The 26082-nt window shown below is 39.3% G+C and overlaps 1 protein-coding gene across 1 annotated transcript in view; it reads left to right on the top strand.

Annotated features, from left to right (window-relative positions):
- LOC105261727 (rho GTPase-activating protein 100F-like) overlaps window positions 1–24408 on the top strand; it is a 74533-nt gene extending 50125 nt beyond the window's left edge. The window contains exons 4-14 of the mRNA XM_059119366.1: window positions 5408–5728; window positions 5787–5909; window positions 5982–6119; window positions 6210–6483; window positions 6559–7571; window positions 7637–8762; window positions 12805–12884; window positions 12947–13298; window positions 13953–14206; window positions 22266–22389; window positions 22466–24408. Of these exons, the coding sequence (XP_058975349.1) occupies window positions 5408–5728; window positions 5787–5909; window positions 5982–6119; window positions 6210–6483; window positions 6559–7571; window positions 7637–8762; window positions 12805–12884; window positions 12947–13298; window positions 13953–14206; window positions 22266–22389; window positions 22466–24297 (5637 nt within the window). The 3' untranslated portion in view covers window positions 24298–24408. The remainder of the gene's footprint in view (window positions 1–5407; window positions 5729–5786; window positions 5910–5981; window positions 6120–6209; window positions 6484–6558; window positions 7572–7636; window positions 8763–12804; window positions 12885–12946; window positions 13299–13952; window positions 14207–22265; window positions 22390–22465) is intronic.
- Window positions 24409–26082: the final 1674 nt, after the last annotated feature.

Raw genomic sequence — 26082 nt, 5'->3', positions numbered from 1 at the left:
CGTATAGAATGTCTGCCAAAGACTTCAATCCATTAAAGACTTATGGGTATGAAAAATTCTCAAATGCTTTATGTGGGTCAAATACTTTTGTCAGATCTTCAACGTATACCTCTAATCTCTAGTAAGTCTTCTTAGTAAGAATGGTCTATGGATCTATGATTTTCGATGGACACGAAATTTCTAGTTTTACTGGGAGCTCATGGACTCATAAGTCCATATGTAGGGTAACTTCTATATGTCGTTTATAGAATGTATTTGACAGATTTTTTACAATTCTTTGTAAGTGTAATAATTTTTTATGTCCATCAATGCCTTGTCTTGGACAATACAATATTCCTAAGAAAACAATTACTTTGTTATTTCGTTTTTATAACTTCATACGAATACGAAAGATGTTAAAAAATCACAATTCACTTGTCGCTCCTTTGATTTTGAAATAACGAAAAAAAAACTGGAAAAAAATAATTAAAATCCTACATTAAGACCTTGAACGAATTCCGGGAACTTTGCAAATGTCATGTCAGCATTTCAAAATGCCAGACGATTACAATGGACTTACACACTTGTTGTTAGTGTTGTTGCAAATCTCCTTGTCGCAAGCAAGTAAGCAAGAAACACGCTACCGCTACCATACCGCCCACTTTTTTCCAGGAATTTCAGAAAATACAAAATCCAACTACTTGGAGCAGCAATTGAGGTAGGATTATTTGGTGCCGGGTCCGCAGGTGTGGGTGTATGAATGTGAGTGTGTGGGCCGATGTTGGTAAATAATGTATGACATTTTTGTAAATCCAAGTAGTACAAACACGCAATAACGACAACGAAAACCGAGCAGACCAGGTGACTCATAACAACAATAATAGAAAGTACAAAAAAAAAAAAAAATAAATAAATAAAACAAAGAACCACTCAAACGGACGCACATACATGTATGTGTATGTATCTATGTGTGGATATTCGTGGCTACATTGTATTCAATTGTTTGCATGGTGATGACAACGTCTGCCATTGATGACGTGTGTGCGGGAACTTTATGACAGCCAGTGAATTAATGTTTGCCAAAATGTCTAGCCAAATGCAGCAGAGTCTTCCGATGATAATGAATGAGCGAAATGTAATGGGAAATTTTTGAAGAAGCGGTTAAATGGAACAGCAATCTTCCCTTAGATACAAATATATGAATGACTAAAAGGGGTTTACAGGGTGAGATAAAAAAACTGCAACAAAGTTAAACGCCATAGTTTTTATACCCTCCACCATACTATGGAGGGTATATTAATTTTGTCATTCCGTTTGTAACTCCTCGAAATACTCACGTCAGACCCAACAAAGTATATATATTCTTGATCAGCGTAAAATTCTAAGACGATTTAGCCATGTCCGTCTGTCTGTCTGTGTGTCTGTCTGTCCGTCTGTCTGTCTGTCTGTCTGTCTGTCTGTTGTAATCACGCTATCTTTCGAACAAATTGAGATAGAAGGCTAAAATTTTGCACACATGTATATTTAGCCAGTAGGCAGGTTAAGTTCGTAAATGGGTCATGTAGGTCCAAGTTTTCATATAGCCCCCATATAACTGTACCTCTCGATATTCGGTATTTTGATGATTTTAGCGACATTATTCACCGGAATTGTTTCAAATTTGGCATTTGAAGTTCGTAATGGATACTACAGCCTAAGACAGAAAATTATCTGTGCAGGTCCACGTCTTCGTATAGCCCCCATATAATGGTACCCCCCGATATTCGGTATTTTGATGATTTTAGCGACATTATTTAACGGAACCGTTCCAAATTTGTGTATTTGAAGTTCGTAATAGATACTGCAGCAGAAAACAGAAAATGGGCCATGTAGGTCCACGTCTTCGTATAGCCCCCATATACCGTACCCCCCGATATTCGGTATTTTGATGATTTTAGCGACATTATTTAACGGAACCGTTCCAAATTTGGTATTTGAAGTTCGTAATAGACACTGCAGCAGTAAACAGAAAATGGACCATGTAGGTCCACGTCTTCGTATAGGCCCCATATACCGTACCCCCCGATATTCGGTATTTTGATGATTTTAGCGACATTATTTACCGGGATTGTTTTAAATTTCGCATTTGAAGTTCGTAATGGATACTTCAGCCCATGCCAGAAAATTGTCTGTGCAGGTCCACGTCTTCGTATAGCCCCCATATAACGGTACCCCCTATATTCGGTATTTTGATGATTTTAGCTACATTATAAACAAATTTTTCTTCAAGTTTCGCATTTAAATGTTGTAATAACTTATGAAAAAAGTTGCCTATGCAGGTATACGTCGTCGTATAGACATTCGGTATTTTTAAGATTTTAACAGAATTTTTAAAGGATTTTTTTTTATTTTATTTATTTTTTTTTTTTTTGGAAATTGCCAAATTTATACCAAATGGTGGAGGGTATTAAAAGTTCGGCCCGGCCGAACTTACAGCTTTTTTACTTGTTTCATTTATTTTTATACCCTCCACCATCCTATGGAGGGTATATCAACTTTGTCATTCCGTATGTAACTCCTCGAAATACTCATGTCAGACCCAACAAAGTATATATATTCTTGCTCAGCGTAAAATTCTAAGTCGATTTAGCGATGTCCGTCTGTCTGTCTGTTGTAATCACGCTATCTTTCGAATGAATTGAGATAGATGGCTAAAATTTTGCACACATGTTTATTTTTCCAGTAGGCAGGTTAAGTTCGTAAATGGGACATGTAGGTCCACGTTTTCATATAGCCCCCATATGACGGTACCTCCCGATATTCGGTATTTTCATGATTTTAGCGACATTATTCACCGGAATTGTTTCCAAATTGGTATTTGAAGTTCGAAATGGATACTACACCCTAGGACAGAAAATTGTCTGTGCAGGTCCACGTCTTCGTATAGCCCCTATATAACGGTATTTTGATGATTTCGGTATTTTGATGATTTTAGCGACATAATTCACCGGAATTGTTTCATATTTGGCATTTGAAGTTCGAAATGGATACTACACCCTAAGACAGAAAATAATCTGTGCAGGCCCACGTCTTCGTATAGGCCCCATATAACGGTACCTCCCTATATTCGGTATTTTGATGACTAGCGACATTATTTAACGGTATTTTTTCAAATTTGGCATTTGAAGTTCGAAATAAATACTACACCTTAAGACAGAAAATTGTTTGTGCAGGTCCACGTCTTCCTATAGCCCCCATATAAGGGTACCTCCCAATATTCGGTATTTTGATGATTTTAGCGTCATTATTCACCAGAGTTGTTTCAAATTACGTATTTGGAGTTCGTTATGAGAACTACAATCTGTGACAGGAAATTGTCTATGTAGGTCCAGGTCTTCGTATAGGCCCCATACATCAGTACCTCCCTATATTCGGTATTTTGGCGATTTTAGGTACAATACCCATCGAAATTGTTTGAGATGTGGTAGTTGAAGTTCGTAATGGATGCTACAGCCTGTGACAGATGATTGTCTATGCCGGTGCAGGTCTTCGTACAGCTCCAATTTAACGGCACCTCTTTATATACGATATTTTGATGATTTTAGCTACATTATTCACTGTTTATTTCAAGTTTCGAGTTTGAATATGGTAATGGCTTATGACAAACACTGCCTATGTAGGTCCACATCGTATAGACCCCAATAGACGGCTATATTTGGTATTTTTAAAATTTTAACAGAATCTCTTAAGAATTTTATTTTTTGAAAATTTTTAAATTCGTTCCAAAAGATGGAGGGTATTCAAAGTTCGGCCCGGCCGAATTTACTGCTTTTTAAATTGTTAAATATTATTGAATGAAAGCCAAAAATTTCGAAAAGAGCATCAAATTTTAGAATATATTTAGATTTGATCGAATTGGTCATATTTGGCACGAATTATTGCCTTTAAGCGGCCAATGAAACACGCTGCCCGAATGTTGCTCTGGGGTAAGTTGGTCTATTTCCGGCGAAACGCTTGCTTGAGGTGATCGACACTTTGGTATTTATTAGTGCCAACCTTACTTTCCAAAATACTGCAGACACAATAGTCCAACGGATTGGCCACCGGAGATTTTGATGGCCATTGTACGCTGGAAATGAAGCGAGGATCTCATTTTGTAACCATTCTTGGGTGGCGCGTGCTGAGTGCGATTGTGCTGAGTCATTCCAATGAGTCATTGGAAGGTCTGCGGCCAAAATGTTTGCGTGCCCAAGGATTTAATACACCCTCCAGAATATTTTCGCGATAATAGTCGGCATTTATTCTGATGCCACGGTCGAGCGGAGAACAACCATCTTCTGTTATGGCAGCCCACACCATCGCCATGACCGGCGCTTGAGTTCTGGTGGCCAACCGAAGGTGTACATTTATAGCTGACCCTTTAGCTCTTTTGAGTCTATTTGCGTTCGGTTGCGGTGTAAGTTCTTGCACTTTTTGGAATTTCAATGGCTTTACCCCGAGCTCATTTTTTAGTATTTGCCATTTTTCGGCCACTGCGATGTGGGTTTCGATCAAGTCACTTCTTTACTTTTCGAACCATATCGGCTGATGTTGCTGTTTTCTTCCGTCCACTTCCTTGAAGTCGGGCTACGCTACCAGTATCACGGTAACGGGCGATGGTACGAGACGCAAAAAATTTATTCACATTTAAATGCTGGAGTGCTCTAACGATAGCCACTTGTGGTTTTACAGCCAAATATAAAGAAATCACACTCTTTCTTTTTTATACATTTTTCCTCCGTCTTTTTTGGAGATTCCGACTGAAAGTAAAATAAAATTTCGTTTTAGGCTAAAGGTATCAAAAAAAGAAAAACAAAAATCTAGAAAAATTCACTGTGGGCTTTGGAAAATACCAATACCAATCTCAGGCCAAAATTTCTTGAGGTCCTTATATAGACTTGGTGAAGCAAAAAGGGACCCCAATATGTTGAGATATATTTCGCAACATTTAATTTAGAGGTTTGAAAACTTATATATGGATATACGATATTGTGGACCTATATAGACAATACTCATCCAAGAGGTAAAGTACTCAGAAGTAACTCCTCGTGTGGATTTCCAGACAAATTTGGCTACAATCATCAAAATAACGAATATCGGGGGGATACCGTTATATGGGGGCTATATGATATCGTGGACCGATATAGCCCATCTTCAAACTTGAACTGCCTACAGACAAAAAACTGATCTGTGCAAAATGTTAGCTTTCTATCTTAATTCGTTTTGAATTTTACGCTGATCAAGAGTATATATACTTTGAAAGTTCTAAAATTATTATTTCGATAAGTTACAAACGGAATGAAGAACTTTATATACCCTGCATACTATGTATGGGGGAGGGTATACAAATGAATTCCCACTGATTGAATTGCATATTTAATGAAATATTTATTTTTTAATTCCTTTTCAGGAAAATGGAAGATCAGTTCCTGATGTTACGGCAAGCCCGGGCCGTGCGCCGCCCGGACCATTGCCATCAAATCAAATGCAAACGATGGTCAATCAGCAACAACAGCAGCAGCAACAACATCAACAACAGCAGCAGCAACATCATCATCAACAACAACAATCACAGCATCAACAACATCATCAGCAACGACAGGGCGGTTCCAAAGAACCGGTACTACTGCAGGGTGATTTCCGGAAGGTCTCGGGTATTAGTTCAGAGATTTTCCGGCAGATAGAAGCTGTTGAAAATGATCACGATCCGAATACAGCGGCCGCCTTGGAGGTAGAAAGATATGTTTCTAAACTCGAGTTAAAATTAAAATCTTGCCTTCTTTTTTTAGGCGGTCGAGAGACGGGGTGAAATGATTGTACGCATCTTGGAGCCCCATAGCATTGGAGGCAAACAGGCCGTAGATGCAGCCCATAAATTATTGGCCAAGAAAGATAATCGACACATAGTACAGGTGAGATTTTTGGAACTTTGGGAAATTTTTCAAAAAAAAAAAAATCTCATTATTGTTGCAATTTTGTTGTAGTTGGTGGAAATCGTCAAGAGACCCGGTCAGACCTTAGGTTTATATATTCGCGAGGGAAATGGTGCCGATCGTACAGATGGTGTATTCATTTCACGCATTGCCATCGAATCAGCGGTGTCGAATAGTGGATGCCTGAAGGTGTGTTGGTACTCTCTTTCCTTGTACCTCTCTCTCTTTTTTGAGAAATGAGAAACACCCAAATATTTACTGATTTTCTTTAACATTTAGGTGGGCGATGAAATTCTGGCCGTGAATTTAGTCGATGTCACACACATGTCCCTGGACGACGTTGTCATAATAATGTCAATTCCACGACGTCTAGTGTTGGCCATACGACAGCGTTGCGGCAATCGTGGCACCGGTTCACCGGGCCCACCTTCCATGTCCAGACCCGAGCAGAAGCCACCACCGGTTGTTGTCATGAAACGTGACCTGCGAGACGAGGAGCTAGACGAGACTGATCACATGTCAAGATCCCGTTCATCACGCGAAAGACGTACAGGTATTTGATATTGTTGCTTGGTTGTGATATATTAAGTTTGGTCTTTTTCTCCTCTCTCTCTTTTTGGGGGTGTAGGTGATGGCCGTGAGATGTCCGAGTCACGTTCCCGCCTAGGTCTGGGCCTTAACAACTATAGTCCGCAATCGGAACAATTGGATATGTACTATAATACACGCCCGGGCATGGAACCACCTAATTGGGGCTATAAACCACCACCACCGCCATCCTCAGTCATTACGGAACAGCCGAAGGGTCATCAGTTTGCTCCATCACATGCGTATTACAAGAATGCCGGTACGCTAGAGAGTTTGGCGGAGAAGGTGCATTCTTTCTATCCAGGAGCACCGCCATCTCGTCGCTTGTCGGTGGGTAATGTACCGCAACGGGCACGTTTCCCTCGATCCGGTTCCGATCAGCATTTGCCTCGCGTAGAATATGCCGACTATTCGAATTCATTGGGTCGCCACTCATTGCTAAGGCCAAGTTTGAAACCCAGCGGTGGTTCGGTGATTATGGGTCCGGGTGGCACACTGGGCCGTTATGGACGATACGATCCACATTCAAATGCCAAATATGGGCCGAGTGGTACTCAGTCCCTGACCCGACGATCAAGACCCAATTTGGATTATTCCAGTGATACAGAGGCAACGGTTGGACCGCGGCCCAATTATTACTACTATAACCGGCCTGCCATCGCCAGTATGCCTCGTGGTGCCGGGGCACCGGGCGGTGCTTCTGTACTGGGTGGAGGGCCAGATATGGCTAAGTTCAATTCACTGCCAAGAGATCGACCCGGTGTACGTTTACCGGGTATACGGTCACGTATAAGCGATCGCATAATGGATGAAAGTGATGGCAATATTTCGGCGCCCGAGTTCAATGCCAGACGGGATCGGGATTTGAGATCACGCATCACAGCCAGTCCCCAGTCCATATTTACATCGGATGAATATCGAGCCTGGTTACGAAGGGCACCCAGCAGTTCTGCCATAGCCGAACAGATGCGTATGACAAGGGATTTGTTAAATCAGCCGAGGTCACATCGATTCTCATGCAGTGCCGAGAACATACACGATGCTCTGAGAAATGTAAGTCAGGAAGTCGTAGCGCTGTTAAGATTGTGTCCTAATCAATTTTCTTGTTTTTCTTTCAGACGGAAAGCATTTACTCCAGTCGAACGGGTATACTGGGAGCCGGTACCCTGGATCGCCACTTGGGTATGCCCCGGCCCATTTCTTCACTGCCAGTGCGTTCCATGTCATCCCAGCACATAGGTGGCCCCAATTCAATACGTTCCCCCAGCATTCGTCGCATGCGCCAACTACTCGAACTCTCAGCTGGCCCAGCCAGTCCCAGTGGCAGCATTATGAGTACCGGAGGCCATCAAAGTCCGGCGCCCACCCCCAGTGCCACACTGCCGCGACCACATCGACAAATCGACATTAATCCTGCAGAGTTCAGCAAATACAAGCTAGACAAACCAATAGTTGATATTGGCGGTGTATCAGGTATGTTGTGGATTCACCTGTTAGCGGGCCGTGGCCTACGTTCGGCACCCGAACTGGGACCACAGCACGGTGCAGGAGGACAACATCTACCGGCGCCCACACGTGATCTGTACTGTGTGATAGAGTGCGATCGCGTGCACAAGGCCCGTACTGTGGTACGTTCCGGGGACTTGCAATTCGATTGGGATGAGTCATTCGAACTCGATCTGGTTGGGAATAAGCAACTGGATGTTCTCGTCTATTCATGGGATCCACAACATCGACACAAGTTATGCTATCGTGGAGCCATATCACTGTCAACGATACTACGGCAATCACCTCTACACCAACTCGCCCTCAAGGTGGAGCCACGCGGTACCATCTATATACGTATGCGTCACACCGATCCCATAGCTCTGTACAAGCGTCGTGGTTTGCCTAGTTTACGGGCTGGTTATCCCACCCTATTCGGTGCTGATCTTGAGACTGTGGTGAATCGCGAGTCGAAGGGAGCTCCCGGCTGTGCCCCAGTTCCCATAGTGCTGCGACGATGTGTCGAAGAGGTAGAGCGACGTGGTCTGGATATAATCGGCTTGTATCGTCTCTGTGGATCGGCCACCAAAAAACGTTTGCTGCGCGAGGCATTCGAACGTAATAGTCGTGCCGTGGAATTGACTCCCGAACATGTTCCTGATATCAATGTCATCACTGGTGTGCTGAAAGACTATCTAAGAGAATTGCCCGAACCGTTGTTCACGCGATGTCTCTTCCAGATGACAGTCGATGCATTGGGTGAGTTTATATCTAAAAATTTGTTATTGAATACGTCTGTGTACTTGATATTTTGAACTTTTCTGTCTGGTTACTTTTCCAGTAATATTTACTCAGTAAACTCTTTCGAGAGAGAAATACACTTTTTACTCATTACGAGTTCCCCCCTTCCATACTTTGGTAATTTTAGGATTTAGATTAATCGAAATCTGTTATGTTCTTTGCAGATAAAATACGAGGAATATTTTTTCTAGAGATTTTTAAACCTCAAACAAGTCAAGAAAGTGGGTTTTTAGCCGTTTTTATACCCTCCACCGTACTATGGAGGGTATATTAACTTTGTCACTTCGTTTGTAACTCCTCGAAATACTCATGTCAGACCCAACAAAGTATATATATTCTTGATCAGCGTAAAATTCTAAGTCGATTTAGCGATGTCCGTCTGTCTGTCCGTCTGTCTGTTGCAATCACGCTATCTTTCGAATCAATTGAGATAGATGGCTAAAATTTTGCACACATGTTTATTTTTCCAGTAGGCAGGTTAAGTTCGTAAATGGGCCATGCAGGTCCACGTTTTCATATAGGCCCCATATAACGGTACCTCCCGATATTCGGTATTTTGATGCTTTTAACGACATTATTCACGGGAATTGTTTCAAATTTGGTACTTGAAGTTCAAAATGGATACTACACTCTAAGACAGAAAATTGTCTGTGCAGGTCCACGTCTTCGTATAGCCCCCATATAACGGTACCTCCCTATATTCGGTATTTTGATGATTTTAGCGACATTATTCGCCGGAATTGTTTCAAAATTGGTATTTGAAGTTCGTTATGGAAACTCCAGTCTGTGACAGAAAATTGTCTATGCAGGTCCAGGTCTTCGTATAGGCCCATATACCAGTACCTCCCTATATTCGGTATTTTGACGAGTTTAGGTACAATACTCACCGAAGTTGTTTGAAATGTCGTATTTGAAGTTCGTAATGGATGCTACAGAATATGACAAAAAATTGTCTACGCAGGTTCAGATCTTCGCACAGCTCCGATATAACGGTACCTCCCTATATTCTATACTTTGATGATTTTAGCTACATTATTGGCGTTTATTTCAAGTTCCGAATTTGAATTTGGTAATGACTCATGACAAATAATGCCTGTGTGGGTCCACGTCGTATAGGCACCAATATAACGGCAATATTCGGTATTTTTTTAAAATTTTATCAAATTTTTTTCAGGATTTTATTTCCAAATTCGTTTCAAATGGTGGAGGGTATTCAAAGTTCGGCCCGGCCGAACTTACTGCTTTTTAACTTGTTATTCATTACGAGTTCCCCTCTTCCATACTTTGGAAATTTTAGGATTAAGATTAACCGAAATCCGTTCTGTTCTGTGCAGATAAAATACAAGGATTTTTTTGTCAAGAATGTGGGTTTTTAGCCCTTTTTAAAATTTGGTTATAAACATCCTTCCTTTTTACTTCACATTTTGGGAAAGGTGTCAAAATAAGAATTGTTCTACACCAAATTTCATTGTGAGTATACAATAGCCAGTCTGGGTTGTGAGAAAGGCCCTATAGACTCGTTAGTACTCGTTTATAGATTAAAAACCCACAGGAGTTTTGCGTTCTTGGGCCAAATGTTATTAAGGCTATTATATAGTTTTGACCATATACAGGAGGACCCCAATGGTTTGAGTCATATTTCACAATATTTCGGATAGAGCTTTGAAATTTAATAGAGATCATAGGATTACATTCACAGAAATAGGTCAAAAATCGCCTCGTTTTGAAATAATCCCACTGCAAGGATAAATCCGATTTCAAGTATTTTTATAATTAATTAATTTTGCCAAATTTGGGCAAGTTTTTACAAGAAATTATGAATATAAGTCCACCTTTTGGTACAGCAGTTATAAAATGATACTCCTGGTTTTAGTTATTCCAAGGGTGTTGGTCGACCAAATTATTCCTCATATTGTTATCTGAAATATTGCCGAAGATACTATATACATATAGGGTGAGATAAAAAACTGCAACAAAGTCATTTTATTCAATGAAAGCAAAAAATGTCGGAAATAACATCAAATTTTAGAATAAGTTTAGATTTGTTCGAATTAGTCACCTTTGGCACGAATTATTGTCTTCAAACGGTCAATGAAAACGTCACACGCTGCCCGAATGTTGCTCAGCGGCATTTTTGCCCATTCCCAACGAAGCGCTTGCTTGAGGTGATCGAGACTTTCGTATTTTTTAGTGACAATATTGCTTTCCAAAATACTCCAGACACAATATTCCAACGGATTGGTATTCGGAGATTTTGGTGGCCATTGTGCGCTGGAAATGAAGCGAGGAACATCATTTTGTAACCATTCTTAGGTGGCGTGTGCTTAGTGCGATGGTGCTGAGTCCTGTTGGAATGTCCAAGGTCTGCGGCCAAAATGATTGCTTGCCCAAGGATTTAATACACCCTCCAGAATATTCGGCATTTATTCTGATGCCACGAACAATAAATACGAGCGGAGAGCGGCCGACACCATCACCGCTTGAGTTCTGGCGGGCAACGGAAGGTTCACATTTTCAGCTGATCTCTTTGGCAAATAAACAAGATCATTTTGTTCGTTTACAAACTGCTGGACAACGAATGTTTTCTCATCGTAGAAAACCAAATACGGCAGTTCACCACTTTCGGCCAAGCGAAGCCACTCTTGAGCTCTTTTGAGTCAATTTTCTTTCTGTTGCGGTGTAAATTCTTGCACTTTTTGGAATTTCAATGGCAAGGTGGTCAGGGTATTATGTCTTTGTGCATTTGTTTGTAACAGGCAAATGGAAACGAGATAGACCCATAGTTCCTTTTGATGATCTGCATAGAATTACATTCTGAGTCGATTTATGCATGCCCGTCCTTCCGTCTGTCCGTCCGTCTGTCCATGTATATTTGTAAACAAAGTACAGTTCGCATTTATTGCCCGATCCAGATGATATTTTGCACAAATCATTTGTTTGGCCCAAGGACGAACCCTATTGAAATTAGAGATAATCGGTCAAAATTTAGATATAGCTCCCATATATATCTTCGTCCGATTTGCCTTTTATTGTGCACCAAACGTGTAATATCAGTCCAAATAGTATGGAATTTTGCACGTACGATCAGATTGGACCTGAAAATAAGTATGCCAAATTTGATCGAAATCGGTTCAGATATAGCAATAGCTCCCATATATATTTTTCATCCGATTTGTTATTTTTGTCCTCCGAAGCCGTAATATGCACTCTGTAACAACAATATTTGGGGAAATATATCAAATACAGCTCAGAAATACATTTGCTAAATTTTATCGAGATCGGTTCAGATTTGGATATAGCTCCAATATATAACCTTGTCTGATTTACCTTTGATTGTACACCAAACGTCTAATATTTGTCCAAATTGGATGAAATTTGACACTTACGACTGAATTTAGTCTAGAAGCTTGTATGTCAAATTTGGTGAAGATCGGTTCAGATATAGATATAGCTCCGATTTGTCATATTTGTTACCCACAGCCGTAATATGCACTCCGTAACAACGATATTCAGGGAAATATGTCAAATGCAACTCAGAAATATCTTTGCAAATATTATCGAGATCGGTTCCGATTTGGATATAGCTCCCATATATATTTTTATCCGATTTCAAATGAATTGTGCACCAAATGGGCAATACAAATCTGAATTTAAAAGATACAAATGCTTCGGTATATTTAGTTCTTTGAACTTTAAATTATAATTATAAGTGGTGTAGGGTATCATAAAGTCGGCCCCGCCCGACTTTACGACTTTCTTTACTGGTTTTTTTAATAATCCCTCTGCAAGTGATATCATGCACGCTATAGCAAACCATAACAGATTTAAAGCCAAATGTTGATAGGTGGTATGATTTACTTGAAATAAATTCTTTTGTTTACGTGAGCTCTTCCAAATATGCATAGTGGTGTAGGGCATCATATAGTCGGTCGCGCCCCACTTTTGACTTTTCCTTACTGGTCTTTATTAATTCTTTGAAATAATATATTTTTTTCTGCAGCTGTATGTCTACCTGATGATCCCGAAGGCAATGCAAAATTGATGCTTAGCATATTGGATTGCTTACCTAGAGCAAATAGGGTAAGTTCTGCAATTCAAATGATCGTCACTGGATTTAAAATAAATACATTTTTATATTTTAGGCCACCTTAGTATTTCTCTTGGATCACTTGTCGCTGGTCGTTTCCAATTCCGAACGCAATAAGATGTCAGCTCAAGCTTTAGCCACTGTCATGGGCCCACCGCTAATGCTACACTCGGCCAGCGCCCAACCCGGCTCTGAGATCGATCATGCCCAGCCCATTGCTGTGCTGAAGTATCTCTTGCAAATCTGGCCCCAGCCACAGTCGCAACATCATCAGAGTGCTGGTGTCGGAGCAGGTGGTAATCTCATTAGCAGCATGGCTGTGGGTGGCAGTACCATGGGTATGGGCCTCGGTATGGGTCTGGGCATGAATGCTGGCAGTATGAATAATATGCCGGGCGTTGTTTCAGGTAACGTAATTCTAGTATATTTCTTGTGTACGAAAAAAAAAAAACAGATTTTCATTTCTTTTTGTTACGTTTTGATTTTTGGGTCATAAACAAAAACTCGTTTGGACACATTTTGTGGCACAGAAATAAATAAATGAAAAAAAAAAAAAAACTCGTCACCACAACAAAAACACAGAAAGAAACTTAAACGTTTACTTAAATGCAATTTTATTTGAATTTTTTTCCTAAAGGGTTCCTATTTTTTTTTTTTTTTTTTGAATAGAACACCACCTCCACCACAACCCAAAGCTCACTGACAATTTTTTCACTTTTACACCAAACCGAATAACCAGAGAAAAAAATGCTCCAACACTGTTCCGTTTCCATTTCGTTCCGTTAACTTTTTCCTTGATTTTCGTTAACAACACAATGCAAAATAAAAGAAGAGAACTTTGTATTGGTTGTTTTGCGTGTTTTTCTCAATCTATCTATCTTTTTTGGCTCTCAACAACCCCTATCTCTTTCTATCGAACCATCTCTTTCAAAGAACCCATCTATCATTTTCCATCCATTTTTTATTAGTTTTTGAGTTCACACATATGTATACCACTTAAGTGTATAGTTAACAATGAAAATTGCAATAATATTGATTAATACAGAGTCCTATGTAGACAGGTCGGCGCGGCGAGTCAACAGGGCAGCGTGGAAGCAAAGTCAGTGCGTTGCAAGTGGACAGGCAGGCGTTCCTCATGGCGCAGCAGCAGCAGCTCATGGCGGCGGGCAATCTACTACGCTCGTCCACTTCGGTAACCAACATACTTTCTCAAGGCCAACATCCGCTCTCAGCCACAGTCAACAGTCATCTGTATCAATCAGTAGTGGGTCAGTTAGCTCAATCGCATCGAGCCTTGCAACAAGCGGTGCAACAGGTAACAACAAAAACACCACACACATCCTAATTTCCTTCTCCAAATAAAAAAATTCTTAACTTCTACTACTACAACTATAATTACAAAGTAAATAATTAATTTATTTTATAATTGTTTTTAAAACAAAACGAAGAAGAAAAACAGTATCAAGCTGGGGGGACAATGACACCGCCAAATACTTGACAAATGTTATGTTATAAGTGTCTAATCAAAATGACATAATATTGGTGTAATTTGTGTCTATTTATAGCCAATGAGAAAAAAAAAACCTAAACCCCCTATTCAGTTCCCCTCCCCAGGAAGGTCCACCTGTGACCTAACCTCAATCCAAATAATTATTAAATACCTTTTACGCAGCCAGACGAACATATCTAGAAAAAAATGTACAGTACTTTTCATGTAAGTAATATTTGGGCAATATGAGACAATTTTTACGATAAGATCTTACTTTTAGGGAAACCGAACTCCTTCGATCATAACATGACAGATTACTAGACATGTTCAAAATGCAAAAAATACAGGGTTGCCCATATTCAACGGACCCATGTTTTTTTTTTTAATCAAAGAAAAAATAAAAATTTGGCCGTTGGCAATGTTAATCATTTAATTTGTTCCAAGTAGATTTGTTTACATCAATTTTTGAATATTATATCTCTCAAATGGCCGCCTCTGGTGTTGATGACGTATTGTGCCCTTTTTGCTGCATTTTCCATCGTTTTTGCCAACATTTCGGCCGGAATAGCGGCTATTTCTTCACGAATGTTGTCCTTGAGCTCTTCTACGGTCCTTGGCTTGTTAACGTAAACCTTTGACTTCAAATATCCCCACAAGAAGAAGTCAGGCGGCGTCAAATCGGGCGAACACGGTGGCCAGTCCAAATCTCCACTTTTCCACATCAAACGGCCCAGAAACAAATTCTTCAGAAAATCGATTGTTATGCGACTTGTGTGCGGTGGAGTGCCGTCTTGTTGAAACCAGAACTGCCTCATACGCTTTCGACGAATAATTGACATCACAAAATTGGCCATCATGTCGCGATAACGCTCCTGATTGATGGTAACAGCATGGCCATTTTTATTTTGGAAGAATAACGGCCCAATGACCGTTTTCGCACTAACGCCGCACCAAACTGTGACTTTTTCGTCATGAAGAGGCACTTCTTGAATCTGCTGAGGATTTTCAGTGGCGTAAAAACGGCAATTTTGCTTTTGCTTACGGTCCCATTCAATGTGAAATGGGCTACATCGGACATGATAATTTTGTTACAAAATTGCTCGTCATCTTCGGCCATTTCGATGACTCTTTGGGCCCATTCCAATCGACGAGGCTTGTCCGCAGGCAACATTCTTTGCGCCAATTGAATTTTGTACGGGAACAAATGAAAATCAATGTGAATAATCCGTTGTAAAGTGGACCGAGCCATGCCCAACTGCTGAGAACGGCGTTTTTGGGATGTTCTTGGGGACCTCTCAACACTGGCTCGTACGGCAGCGATATTCTCGGCCGATCGCCTTGGTCGACTTTTATATGGCCTCTTCGGATTAGAAAGACCCTTACCAGTCGAAAATTTTTCGTATAAACGCTTAATGGTGTTCTTAGAAAGCGCACTTCTCACATTTCTTAATGTTTTAAAAGCACGTTGAGTTTTCACAATTGACTTCTTCTGTTGAATGTAAATTTCAATTATTTCAGAGAGCTCGCGAGGCGTGTTTTGGTTCATGGTAAAAATCTGCTTGGACTGACGCTTCAAACGCGGTATGTCATTAAGCGATGTGACATCTCTGTCAAAAGTTATGGCGTTGCCAGATGGGTCCGTCGAATATGGGCAACCCTGTATACGAAACCAAGAGGTTCTCTTTATAGAAGATCAGAAGGTATTTTTCGTTATAGAAGCCCAGAAGGTATTTTTCGTTATAGAAGGCCAAAATTTCTTCTCCGTTAAAGAGTAATATAAGACCAAAAGATCTTCTTCGCTATATAAGCCCTCCTTATAGAAGACCAGAATGTTTCCTTTGTTATAGAATACCAAGATGTTTCCTTTTTATATAAGGCAAATTCAGGGTGAGATAAAAAAACTGCAACAAAGTCGAACGCCATAATTTTCATTTTTTTTTAAATTTTATTGAATGAAAGCAAGAGATGTCGGAAGTAGCATCAAATTTTAGAATAAGTGTAGATTTGTTAGAATTGGTCACCTTTGGCACGAATTATGGCCTTCAAATGGCCAATGAAAACGTCATATGCTGCCCGAATGTTGCTCTGCGGTATTTTGGTGAAGCGCTTGCTTGGTATTGGTATCGCTTGGTATTTTTTAGTGCCAACCTTGCTTTCCAAAATACTCCAGACACAATAGTCCAACGGATTGTTATCCGGAGATTTTGGTGGCCATTGTATGCTGGAAATGAAGTGAGAAACCTCATTTTGTAACCATTCATGGGTGGCGCGTGCTGAGTGCGATGGTGCTGAGTCATGTTGGAATGTCCAAGGTCTGCGGCCAAAATGTTTGCATCCCCAAAGCCTTAATATTCCCTCCAGAATATTTTCGCCATAATATTCGGCATTATTCGATCGATTAATGCGAGCGGAGATCGACCATCGGCTGTTATGGCGGCCCACACCATCACCATTGCCGGCGCATGGGTTCTGGTGGCCAACGGAAGGTGCACATTTTCAGCTGACCTCCTTGGCTAGTAAACTTCGATCATTTTGTTTGATTACTAACTGCTGGACAACGAATGTTTTCTCATCGGAAAAAACCAAATTCGTCAGTTTACCACTTTCGGCCAAGCGAAGAAACTCTTTAGCTCTTTTGAGTCTATTTTCTTTCTGTTGCGGTGTAATTTCTTTGGAATTTCAAGGGCTTTACCCCGAGCTCATTTTTCAATATTTGCCGAATGGAATATTCAGCTCACGAGGCGTTTTTCGTCCATTTCGACGAGGGTTTCGTACAAGTTGCTTCTTTGCTTTTCGAACAATTTCTGCTGATGTTACTGTTTTAAGCCGTCCACTTCCTTGACGTCGGGCTACGCTACCAGTATCACGGTTACGGGCGTTGGTACGAGACACAAAACATTTATTCACATTCAAATGCTGGAGTGCTCTAACAATAGCCACCAAATATAAAGAAATCACACTATCACGCTTGAATTCCGTTACAAATATTTTTTTTCTGGAAAATTCTCACCAAAATGCTTTTGTACGCTTGTAAACAATAATATGAGCTGTCACTGGAATAATTTTAACAGCTGTCAGACGAGTGGCTTAGAAATGACAGCAGTCTAAAGTTGGTTGTAGTTTTTTCATCTCACCCTGTATATACTGAAGGGATTTCCACCATTTATTTAGCAAAACAGCCATTTTGTTGAGATCTACGTCTGAGAGCTTCGAAATACTAAAAATTAGTAAATACTATTGCAGATATAAAGTCTACATTTTTTAAAAACGAACTTTATTTAAAAGAATAATACTGAATTCTGCAAATTTAATTTAGAATTATAGCTGATATATGGGATTTATCAGGTCTTCTATAGACTCTCTTCAGGTTGGCTTAATATTCCCTTCAGGTTGTTTTTAAAGGTTTCCTTCAGGTCGTCTATAAATACTTTCTTCATGCCTTCTATAGACTCTCATCAGTTTGGCTATAAATATTCCCTTCAGGTTGTTTTTAAGGACTTCCTCCAGGTCGTCTATAAAGACTTCCTTCAGGTCGTCTATAAAAGAGTTCCTTCAGGTCGTCTATAGACTCTCTTCAGGTTGGCTATTAATATTCCCTTCAGGTTGTTTTTACAGGTTTCCTTCAGGTCGTCTATAGACACTCTTCAGGTCGTCTATAGACTCTCTTCAGGTATTCTGTAGACTCTTGTCAGGTCGTAACTTGTAAATATTGTATCTATTTATTAAGCTCTTTACACATCTTTATAATCGGATGAACATTGCAAAACTTTAATGTTGGGGTTTCCAACGAATTTGAAAAAAAAAAAACCGAAAACTTGAAGCCCTATCCTCATATTGACTATAACACTACAATTAATTCGTCTAGAAAAGTACTGTACACTTTCCTTGTTAAACTCCAATTCTCACACCCATTCCCTCAACAATAAAAAAATACCTGTTGACCGTTTGAAGAAAAATACCAAAGAAACCTAAATGTTGCTTTTAATTGATAACTAATAAGACTACTAATATTTTACGCAAATCAAATATTGAAACTTTCATAATGTTACTAATAACAATAACAATAACTGAAGCAAATTTGATGTGATGTGATGTACGACTGCAATCGGATGTAAGCATGATTGGCCCACTACTGGTAAACTTGTTGAAACAAATCAATCAAACAAAACTATCAAACAATCAAAACTACACATTAGCATTAGTATTCTATAAAAAAAAACAAAATCAGCAAAATAAACTAAACAAATATTTATCATTCCAAAACAAACTCAAAAATCATGCTAAACCAAACAAAAAAACCAACGCAACCATTTTACCATTTTCATCTATCTCAATGCCAAAATAACAAACAAAATCCACAAAAAATCATATCGATCAGACATCGATGTAATGCTTCAAATCCTTTTGTACATACATAACTGTCTAGTCCATACATATACATAGCTAGCGTTGTGCGTTAATGTTTTCTTTAAAATGGAATATGAAGAAAAAGAAAAACAGAGAACGCATGTTTTTTCGTTTTCTTTGCTAAAACACACAAAAACCAAACATCCATACATCCATTCATCGGTCCTTTTCGAACATCAAAATCACAAAATTTTGAAATTAAAAAACAAAAAAACAAATTTTTACTCATCTCAAGTAGTTTTAGATCCATTCAACTCATTCGAACATTGACATTAAATGATAATGTAAGAGTCGGAAAATTAAGTATTTGTTCACAAAATTCACTATTTTGTTTTTGCAAAATGGTCTGGCTTTATCCCTTTATTGTTGTTTTTATAAAAACAACGTTTGTTTATTAGTGGAGAACGATGGTAATGTTTACCAGGGGGTAAGGCAGGGAATACCTAGGTTTCGGAAAGAGCCACCAATCCTCATCAGTTCCCTTGTTTTTGCCTGGGATATTCTCCCCAGAAGTCATTTTAAAAATAACTTCTATGACAAAAAACTTTTTTTACCCAAGTGACGAGATCGTAAGCTCAATAGAAGAGGAACCAAAGAATTAAATAAAACTAAAATTCTCTTGGAAAGTCTTCTAAATCTTACAACCGCACTTATAAACATTTACATCTTTTCTCCACTTGTTATGCTTTCGTTCAGCCTGAACGAAGTAGCATAACCATGTAAGTTGGTTTTGTCTGTTACAACAAAAACGCCTTCGTCGACCGTGCCTTGTCTATTAATAGAACAGTGTGGCTTGTTTGTTCGGGATACCGTAGTATTTTGTTTTTTGTTGTAACAGACAAAACCAACTTACATGGTTATGCTACTTCGTTCAGGCTGAACGAAAGCATAACAAGTGGAGAAAAGATGTAAATGTTTATAAGTGCGGTTGTAAGATTTAGAAGACTTTCCAAGAGAATTTTAGTTTTATTTAATTCTTTGGTTCCTCTTCTATTGAGCTTACGATCTCGTCACTTGGGTAAAAAAAGTTTTTTGTCATAGAAGTTATTTTTAAAATGACTTCTGGGGAGAATATCCCAGGCAAAAACAAGGGAACTGATGAGGATTGGTGGCTCTTTCCGAAACCTAGGTATTCCCTGCCTTACCCCCTGGTAAACATTACCATCGTTCTCCACTAATAAACAAACGTTGTTTTTATAAAAACAACAATAAAGGGATAAAGCCAGACCATTTTGCAAAAACAAAATACTACGGTATCCCGAACAAACAAGCCACACTGTTCTATTAATTCACTATTTATAGTGAATTTTCACAAAATTCACTATTTACTATTTCACAAAATTCACTATTTATAGTGAATTTTCACATAACTAAATTTTTATTGTGAATATTCACAAAATTCATTATTTCTAGTGAATTTTCACAAAATTCACTATTTCTAGTGAATTTTCACAAAATTCACTATTTCTAGTGAATTTTCACAAAATTCACTATTTCTGGTGAATTTTCACAAAATTCACTATTTCTAGTGAATTTTCACAAAATTCACTATTTTTAGTGAATTTTTACAAAATTCACTTTTTTATAGTGAATTTTCACAAAATTCACTATTTATAGTGAATTTTCACAAAATTCACTTTTTTATAGTGAATTTTCACAAAATTCACTTTTTTATAGTGAATTTTCAAAAACAAATTCACTATTTTTAGTGAATTTTCAAAAAAAATTCACTATTTTTAGTGAATTTTCAAAAAAAAAATTCACTATTTTTAGTGAATTTTCAAAAAAAATCACTATTTCTAGTGAATTTTCACAAAATTCACTATTTCTAGTGAATTTTCACAAAATTCACTATTTCTAGTGAATTTTCACAAAATTCACTATTTCTAGTGAATTTTCATTAAATTCACTATTTCTAGTGAATTTTCAAAAAATTCAATTAAACCGTGGGGAATCTAGCAGATTATGAAAGTAGAGATAATAAGTAAAGAATCAGCTAAGTTCGGCCGGGCCGAACTTTTAATACCATCCACCATTTGGAAGGAACTTGAAAAATATAAAAAAACGGGATCATAGCAAGTTAAAATATTCCAGAAAAATTATTTCAAACAAAATTCTACTATAGGTCAAAATATACTAGAAGTCATCAACATATCAAAGACACATTTTAGGTTTAAAGCCGTACTTTGTGTGAGTTTGTGCAAAAATCTCCAACAAAGCATAACTTCATATATCAAGAAAATGTTTACATTAATATTGCAAAAAACATTTTTCCTTTGTCGTTTTTTGTTCGTAATAAAACTTTACTATAAATTTCAGGATAAACCATATCTCTAATCCTATTAGTCCTATTAGTTTAAACAAAAAAAAAAAAAACAAAAACAAAGGGAATAAATTCGAAATGTATGTAGTACTAGTGAAAATTATGTACGGGTGAGATAAAAAAAAAACCTGCAACAAAGTCAAACGCCATAATTTTTACATTTTTTTAATTTCATTGAATGAAATAGTTAATCAAACAGGATCAAATTTTTAAATATGTTTAGATTTGTTCGAATTGACCACCTTTGGCACGAATTATGGCCTTCAAACGGCCAATGAAACCGTTACACGCTTCCCCAATGTGGCTCTGCGGTATTTTGCCCCATTCCCGTCGAAGCGCTTGCTTGAGTTGATCGAAACTTTGGTATTTTTTTGTGCCAACTTTGCTTTTCAAAATACTCCAGACACAATAGTCCAACGGATTAGTATCCGGAGATTTTGGTGGCCATTTTTTAACCATTCTTGGATTCCAAGAAATCTAAAATCCAAAAATATCCAAAATGTTGTAGAGGGGTGAATTTGTCTGCTCTTGGCAATGTGAACATTCAAAACACCGATACACGTGTCTTTTATTTTTAGCTCAACTTTCATAATCTGCTTTATTTTTCACGTAATTATTTTTTGTGTTGCTAGTGTTAGCATGTTTCAAACGATCATTCATCCATCTAAACATTTTCATCTTCATCTTCAATTGGAAAGTGGATAAAATTGGCACTAAACCTAACCTTGTGACTGGCACCAAACCGACATTTCTTAACAATTCCCCCACCTCCATTTCGTACGTTGCACTTGTTTCTCTTTTTATATGACGTTGCTATTGTTGTTGTCTGTAGTAAATAGTAAATTGTGTTTTTTTTTTATTGGATATGGTTTTCTTCCCAACACCAACAACCAACCTTGCGGCTGTAATGTGCAAACAAACAAATAAAAAAAATTGGGAAATTAAAAAAAATATTTATTGAAATTTTAACACGCATTTGTTTTGTTTTTATAATGCACCTACTGTGTAAGCTTTACAACCAACCAACCAACCACCACCACTTCCACTTTTTCCACCACACTCATTTTCCTTTAGTTGTATTTCGTTATAAACATTTGCCTGCGAGTTTGTAGCTAATATTTTGCCTTTCTTTGGAATATCTCAATTTCATTACAGCCCCATCCATTGGTGGACTCAGTGGTCTCGGCAATTCCCGACCCATCGCCACTGCCCATTCCCGGCACACCCTCCCCCGGCAGTAGTTCAGCGTCAACAGCATCGGGATCCGGTTCGGGCAAAAGTAAATACAGAAGCCTGAAAACTCCATACGGCGACTCATAACACTTTCCCTTTACTCTTTTTCCCTTTCTCATCAGGTACGGATACAATAAAACGAGGCATCTCACCGGCTTCCGTTAAACAAGTCAATATCCAGGAGTCCGTCAGCTCGTATTCGCTCAGTCAGAAAAAGTCCGATAGAGATTCACTCGATACCCAACACACTACAAATAATGGCCACCACCTACAAATCAACAGCAACAATAATAACACCAATCCATATGCAACACCATCACCAACAGGCACATCATCCGGCGGCACAGCTGCTCATGGGGCGGCATTGACGGCGGCAGGTAGCAGCACGCGCAAAGGTGTTGATTTTTACGAACCGCACAAATCTCAGACCAAGAGCGACGATGACAATAATGGTGTGGTGAGCAGCAGCAACAGCAGTGGCGGCATCGGCGGCATAAGCAGTAAATATGGCGGCGATTCGGCTTACAAGTTACGAAGTGCCTATGCTTCGTCGGGGGGTAGCGGCCTGGACCACAAGCCCACCAGTTCGCTCTCCACCGAAGAGTACAAGGCCATGCGCAACAAGTCCAGTGCATCGTCATCATCGGCCTCGTCCCAGGCCACGGTTTTGAGTGCTGGTTCGGCAGGCACTTCGGCAACGACCACCTCTTCGGATGATTCCGATGATTTGGTTTCATACAAATCTTCAGCTTCGACCAATGCCCTATTGGCCCAGTCCCAGGCCATGACCACGACACAGCTAATGTCCAAATATTTAAAGCGGGAACCTAGGGTACAATTTACACCCATCAAATCACCGGATTCTCCCTCGCCACCAGGTGGCAGCAGTCTACCCAGAGGTACGTACCATCTTACCAATAGCAGCCGAAATATACACAGCGATATCAGCAGCATTGGTGGTACGGCCACTTCGGCCAGCTGCAACAGCCTGGGTGGAAAATACACTCTCGACAAAAGCGATAGGGCAGCATCTCCATCGAAGTCAGCACTCTCCAGTAGCCTCAAGGAAACGCCAGCACTGGGTTCATCAGTCTCGGCCACATCGCCAGGATCTGCAATGTCAACAATTTCAACTGGACGCCGTCTATTCGATAGCCTGGCCTCCGAAACCTCCGACTCAGCAATCAGCCGTTCGAGGACAGCTACATCCACCACATCATCATACAATAACGACATTAGACACTCGGTAGCAAGTAGTAGTACTCATATTAGCAATAAGTCCACAACAAGCTCAGAACATCGTTCATTCGGTAGTAGTCTCTTTAGCAGCGGCACTGAACGCAACAGCGGCAGCAGTGCCGCCTATTCGAGCAATGGCTCAAATGGCTCGACCCACTATGGTACATTGCCCAAACAAAGTATCTCGGGGGCGACTCTGTTCAATACATCGGCCTCAACATCATCGGCAACGGTCGGTGGTGCAGCGGGTGCATCTGGCACGGCCAGCAGCAGTGGTGTTAGTTCCATGTCTGGCTCAGCCAGTAGTTATGATTTTTATACAAATAATTCCTCCTCCTCCTCCTCGGCTTATTCAGGTTCAAGTAGCGTATATGGCACGACATCTCGACCCTATGCCAATGGTGGTAGTGCCGCCTCATCGAATGGGGCTGGTAACTATCACACATTGGGTACATATCGTGTCCAGTATGCTGCCACAAATCCATTTCTAGATGCATTTGATGCTCCCTCGGAAAGTACGTCCACCACCACCACGACGACGGCAACCAATGCCAGAAATGGTAATGGTGGAGGTGGTAGTGGCACGGCCAGTAGCAGCGGCAGTGATCATCGTTCATCAGCGATGGCTGCTTTCCATTCGAGTGGTGGTGGCAGTGGCAGTGGTAGTGGTGGTGAGGTGAAAAATGGTAGTGATGAATATGACGATCTCAAATAGGTAACAACAACGACGATGGAAAAGAGACGATGGCATTCTCCAATTGTTCCTTGTCATTTATCACAACTAAAAAACAGTTACAACAACATTAACAAATAACAAACATGACTCAACGGCAACAATAACAACCATCAATGTAGTAATCAAATCAATTAGTAATCGTTCATATATTCCAAAAAACACTCACACACACACATCTAAATCAAATCGAATTTCATACAACATATTTGCTCACAGAACTTCATTAATAGAATAAACTCATCAACAGAGGCCGCTGTAAAAACATGGTAAGGGAAGTGACAAAAATGACTCATTGTGATGTCATTGAATGTGTGACAAAAATGTTTCTTCGTAATGAATAATATAACGCTAACATTTTGAAGATCGGTCCATCTTAGGGCTTTTTTTGTAGCCCCCACCATTCTATGGAGGGTATATTAGCTTTGTCATTCCGTTTGCAACTCTTTGAAATATTCATAATAGACCCTACAAAGTATATATATTCTGGATCAGCGTAAAATTCTAAGACGATTTAGCGATGTCTGCCTGTCTGTTCTAATCACGCTATCATTCGAACGAATTAAGATAGATGGCTAAAATTCTGCACAAATTTGTATTTACAGGTTAAGTTCGTAAATGGGTGGTATCTCCCGATATTCGGTATTTTGATGGTTTTAGCAAAATCATCCAACCCAATTGTTTTAAATTTCGTATTCGAACATTGAAATGGGTACTACAGCCCATGCCTAAAAATTTCTTATGCAGGTCCACGTCTTCGTATAGCGACCATATACCGATACCTCCCTTTATTCTGTATTTTAATGATTTTTGCGACATTATTCACCGGGATTGCTTCAAATTTCGTATTTGAAAATTTTAATGGGTACTGAAGCCTAGGGGAAAAATTACTAAACAAAGTAAAGTTCGCATTTATTGCCCTATCCAGATGAAATTTTGCACAAATCATTTGTTTGGCCCAAGCACGTACCCTATTGAAATTGGAGATAATCGGTCAAAATTTAGATATAGCTCCCATATATATCTTCGCCCGATTTGCTTTTTATTGTGCACCAAACGTGTAATATCCGAATTGTATGGAATTTTGAACATACGATTAGATTGGACCTGAAAATAAGTATGCCAAATTTGATCGAAATCGGTTCAGATATAGCTATAGCTCCCATATATATTATTCATCCGATTTGTTATTTTTGTCCTCCGCAGCCGTAATATGCACTCCGTAACAACAATATATTTGGGAAATATATCAAATACAGCTCAGAAATACATTTGCTAAATTTTATCGAGATCGGTTCAGATTTGGATATAGCTCCCATATATAACTTCGTCCGATTTATCTTTGATTGTGCACCAAACGTCTAATATTTGCCCAAATTGGATGAAATTTGGCACTTACGACCGAATTGAGTCAAGAAGGTAGTATGCCAAATTTGGTGGATTTGCTTTTTATTGTGCACCAAACGTGTAATATCAGTCCGAATTGTATGGAATTTTGAACATACGATTAGATTGGACCTGAAAATAAGTATGCCAAATTTGATCGAAATCGGTTCAGATATAGCTATAGCTCCCATATATACTTTTCATCCGATTTGTCATATTTGTTACCCACAGCCGTAATATGCACTCCGTAACAACGATATTCAGGGAAATATATGAAATACAGCTCAGAAATATCTTTGACAAATTTTATCGAGATCGGTTCCGATTCGGATATAGCTCTCATATATATTTTTTTCCGATTTCAAATTATTTGTGCACCAA

The sequence above is a fragment of the Musca domestica genome, unplaced genomic scaffold, assembly GCF_030504385.1.
Source record: "Musca domestica strain aabys unplaced genomic scaffold, Musca_domestica.polishedcontigs.V.1.1 1, whole genome shotgun sequence".
Classification (NCBI taxonomy): domain Eukaryota; kingdom Metazoa; phylum Arthropoda; class Insecta; order Diptera; family Muscidae; genus Musca; species Musca domestica.
Note: the sequence above shows the minus strand (reverse complement) of the source record. Positions and strands in the feature narration are given on the sequence as shown.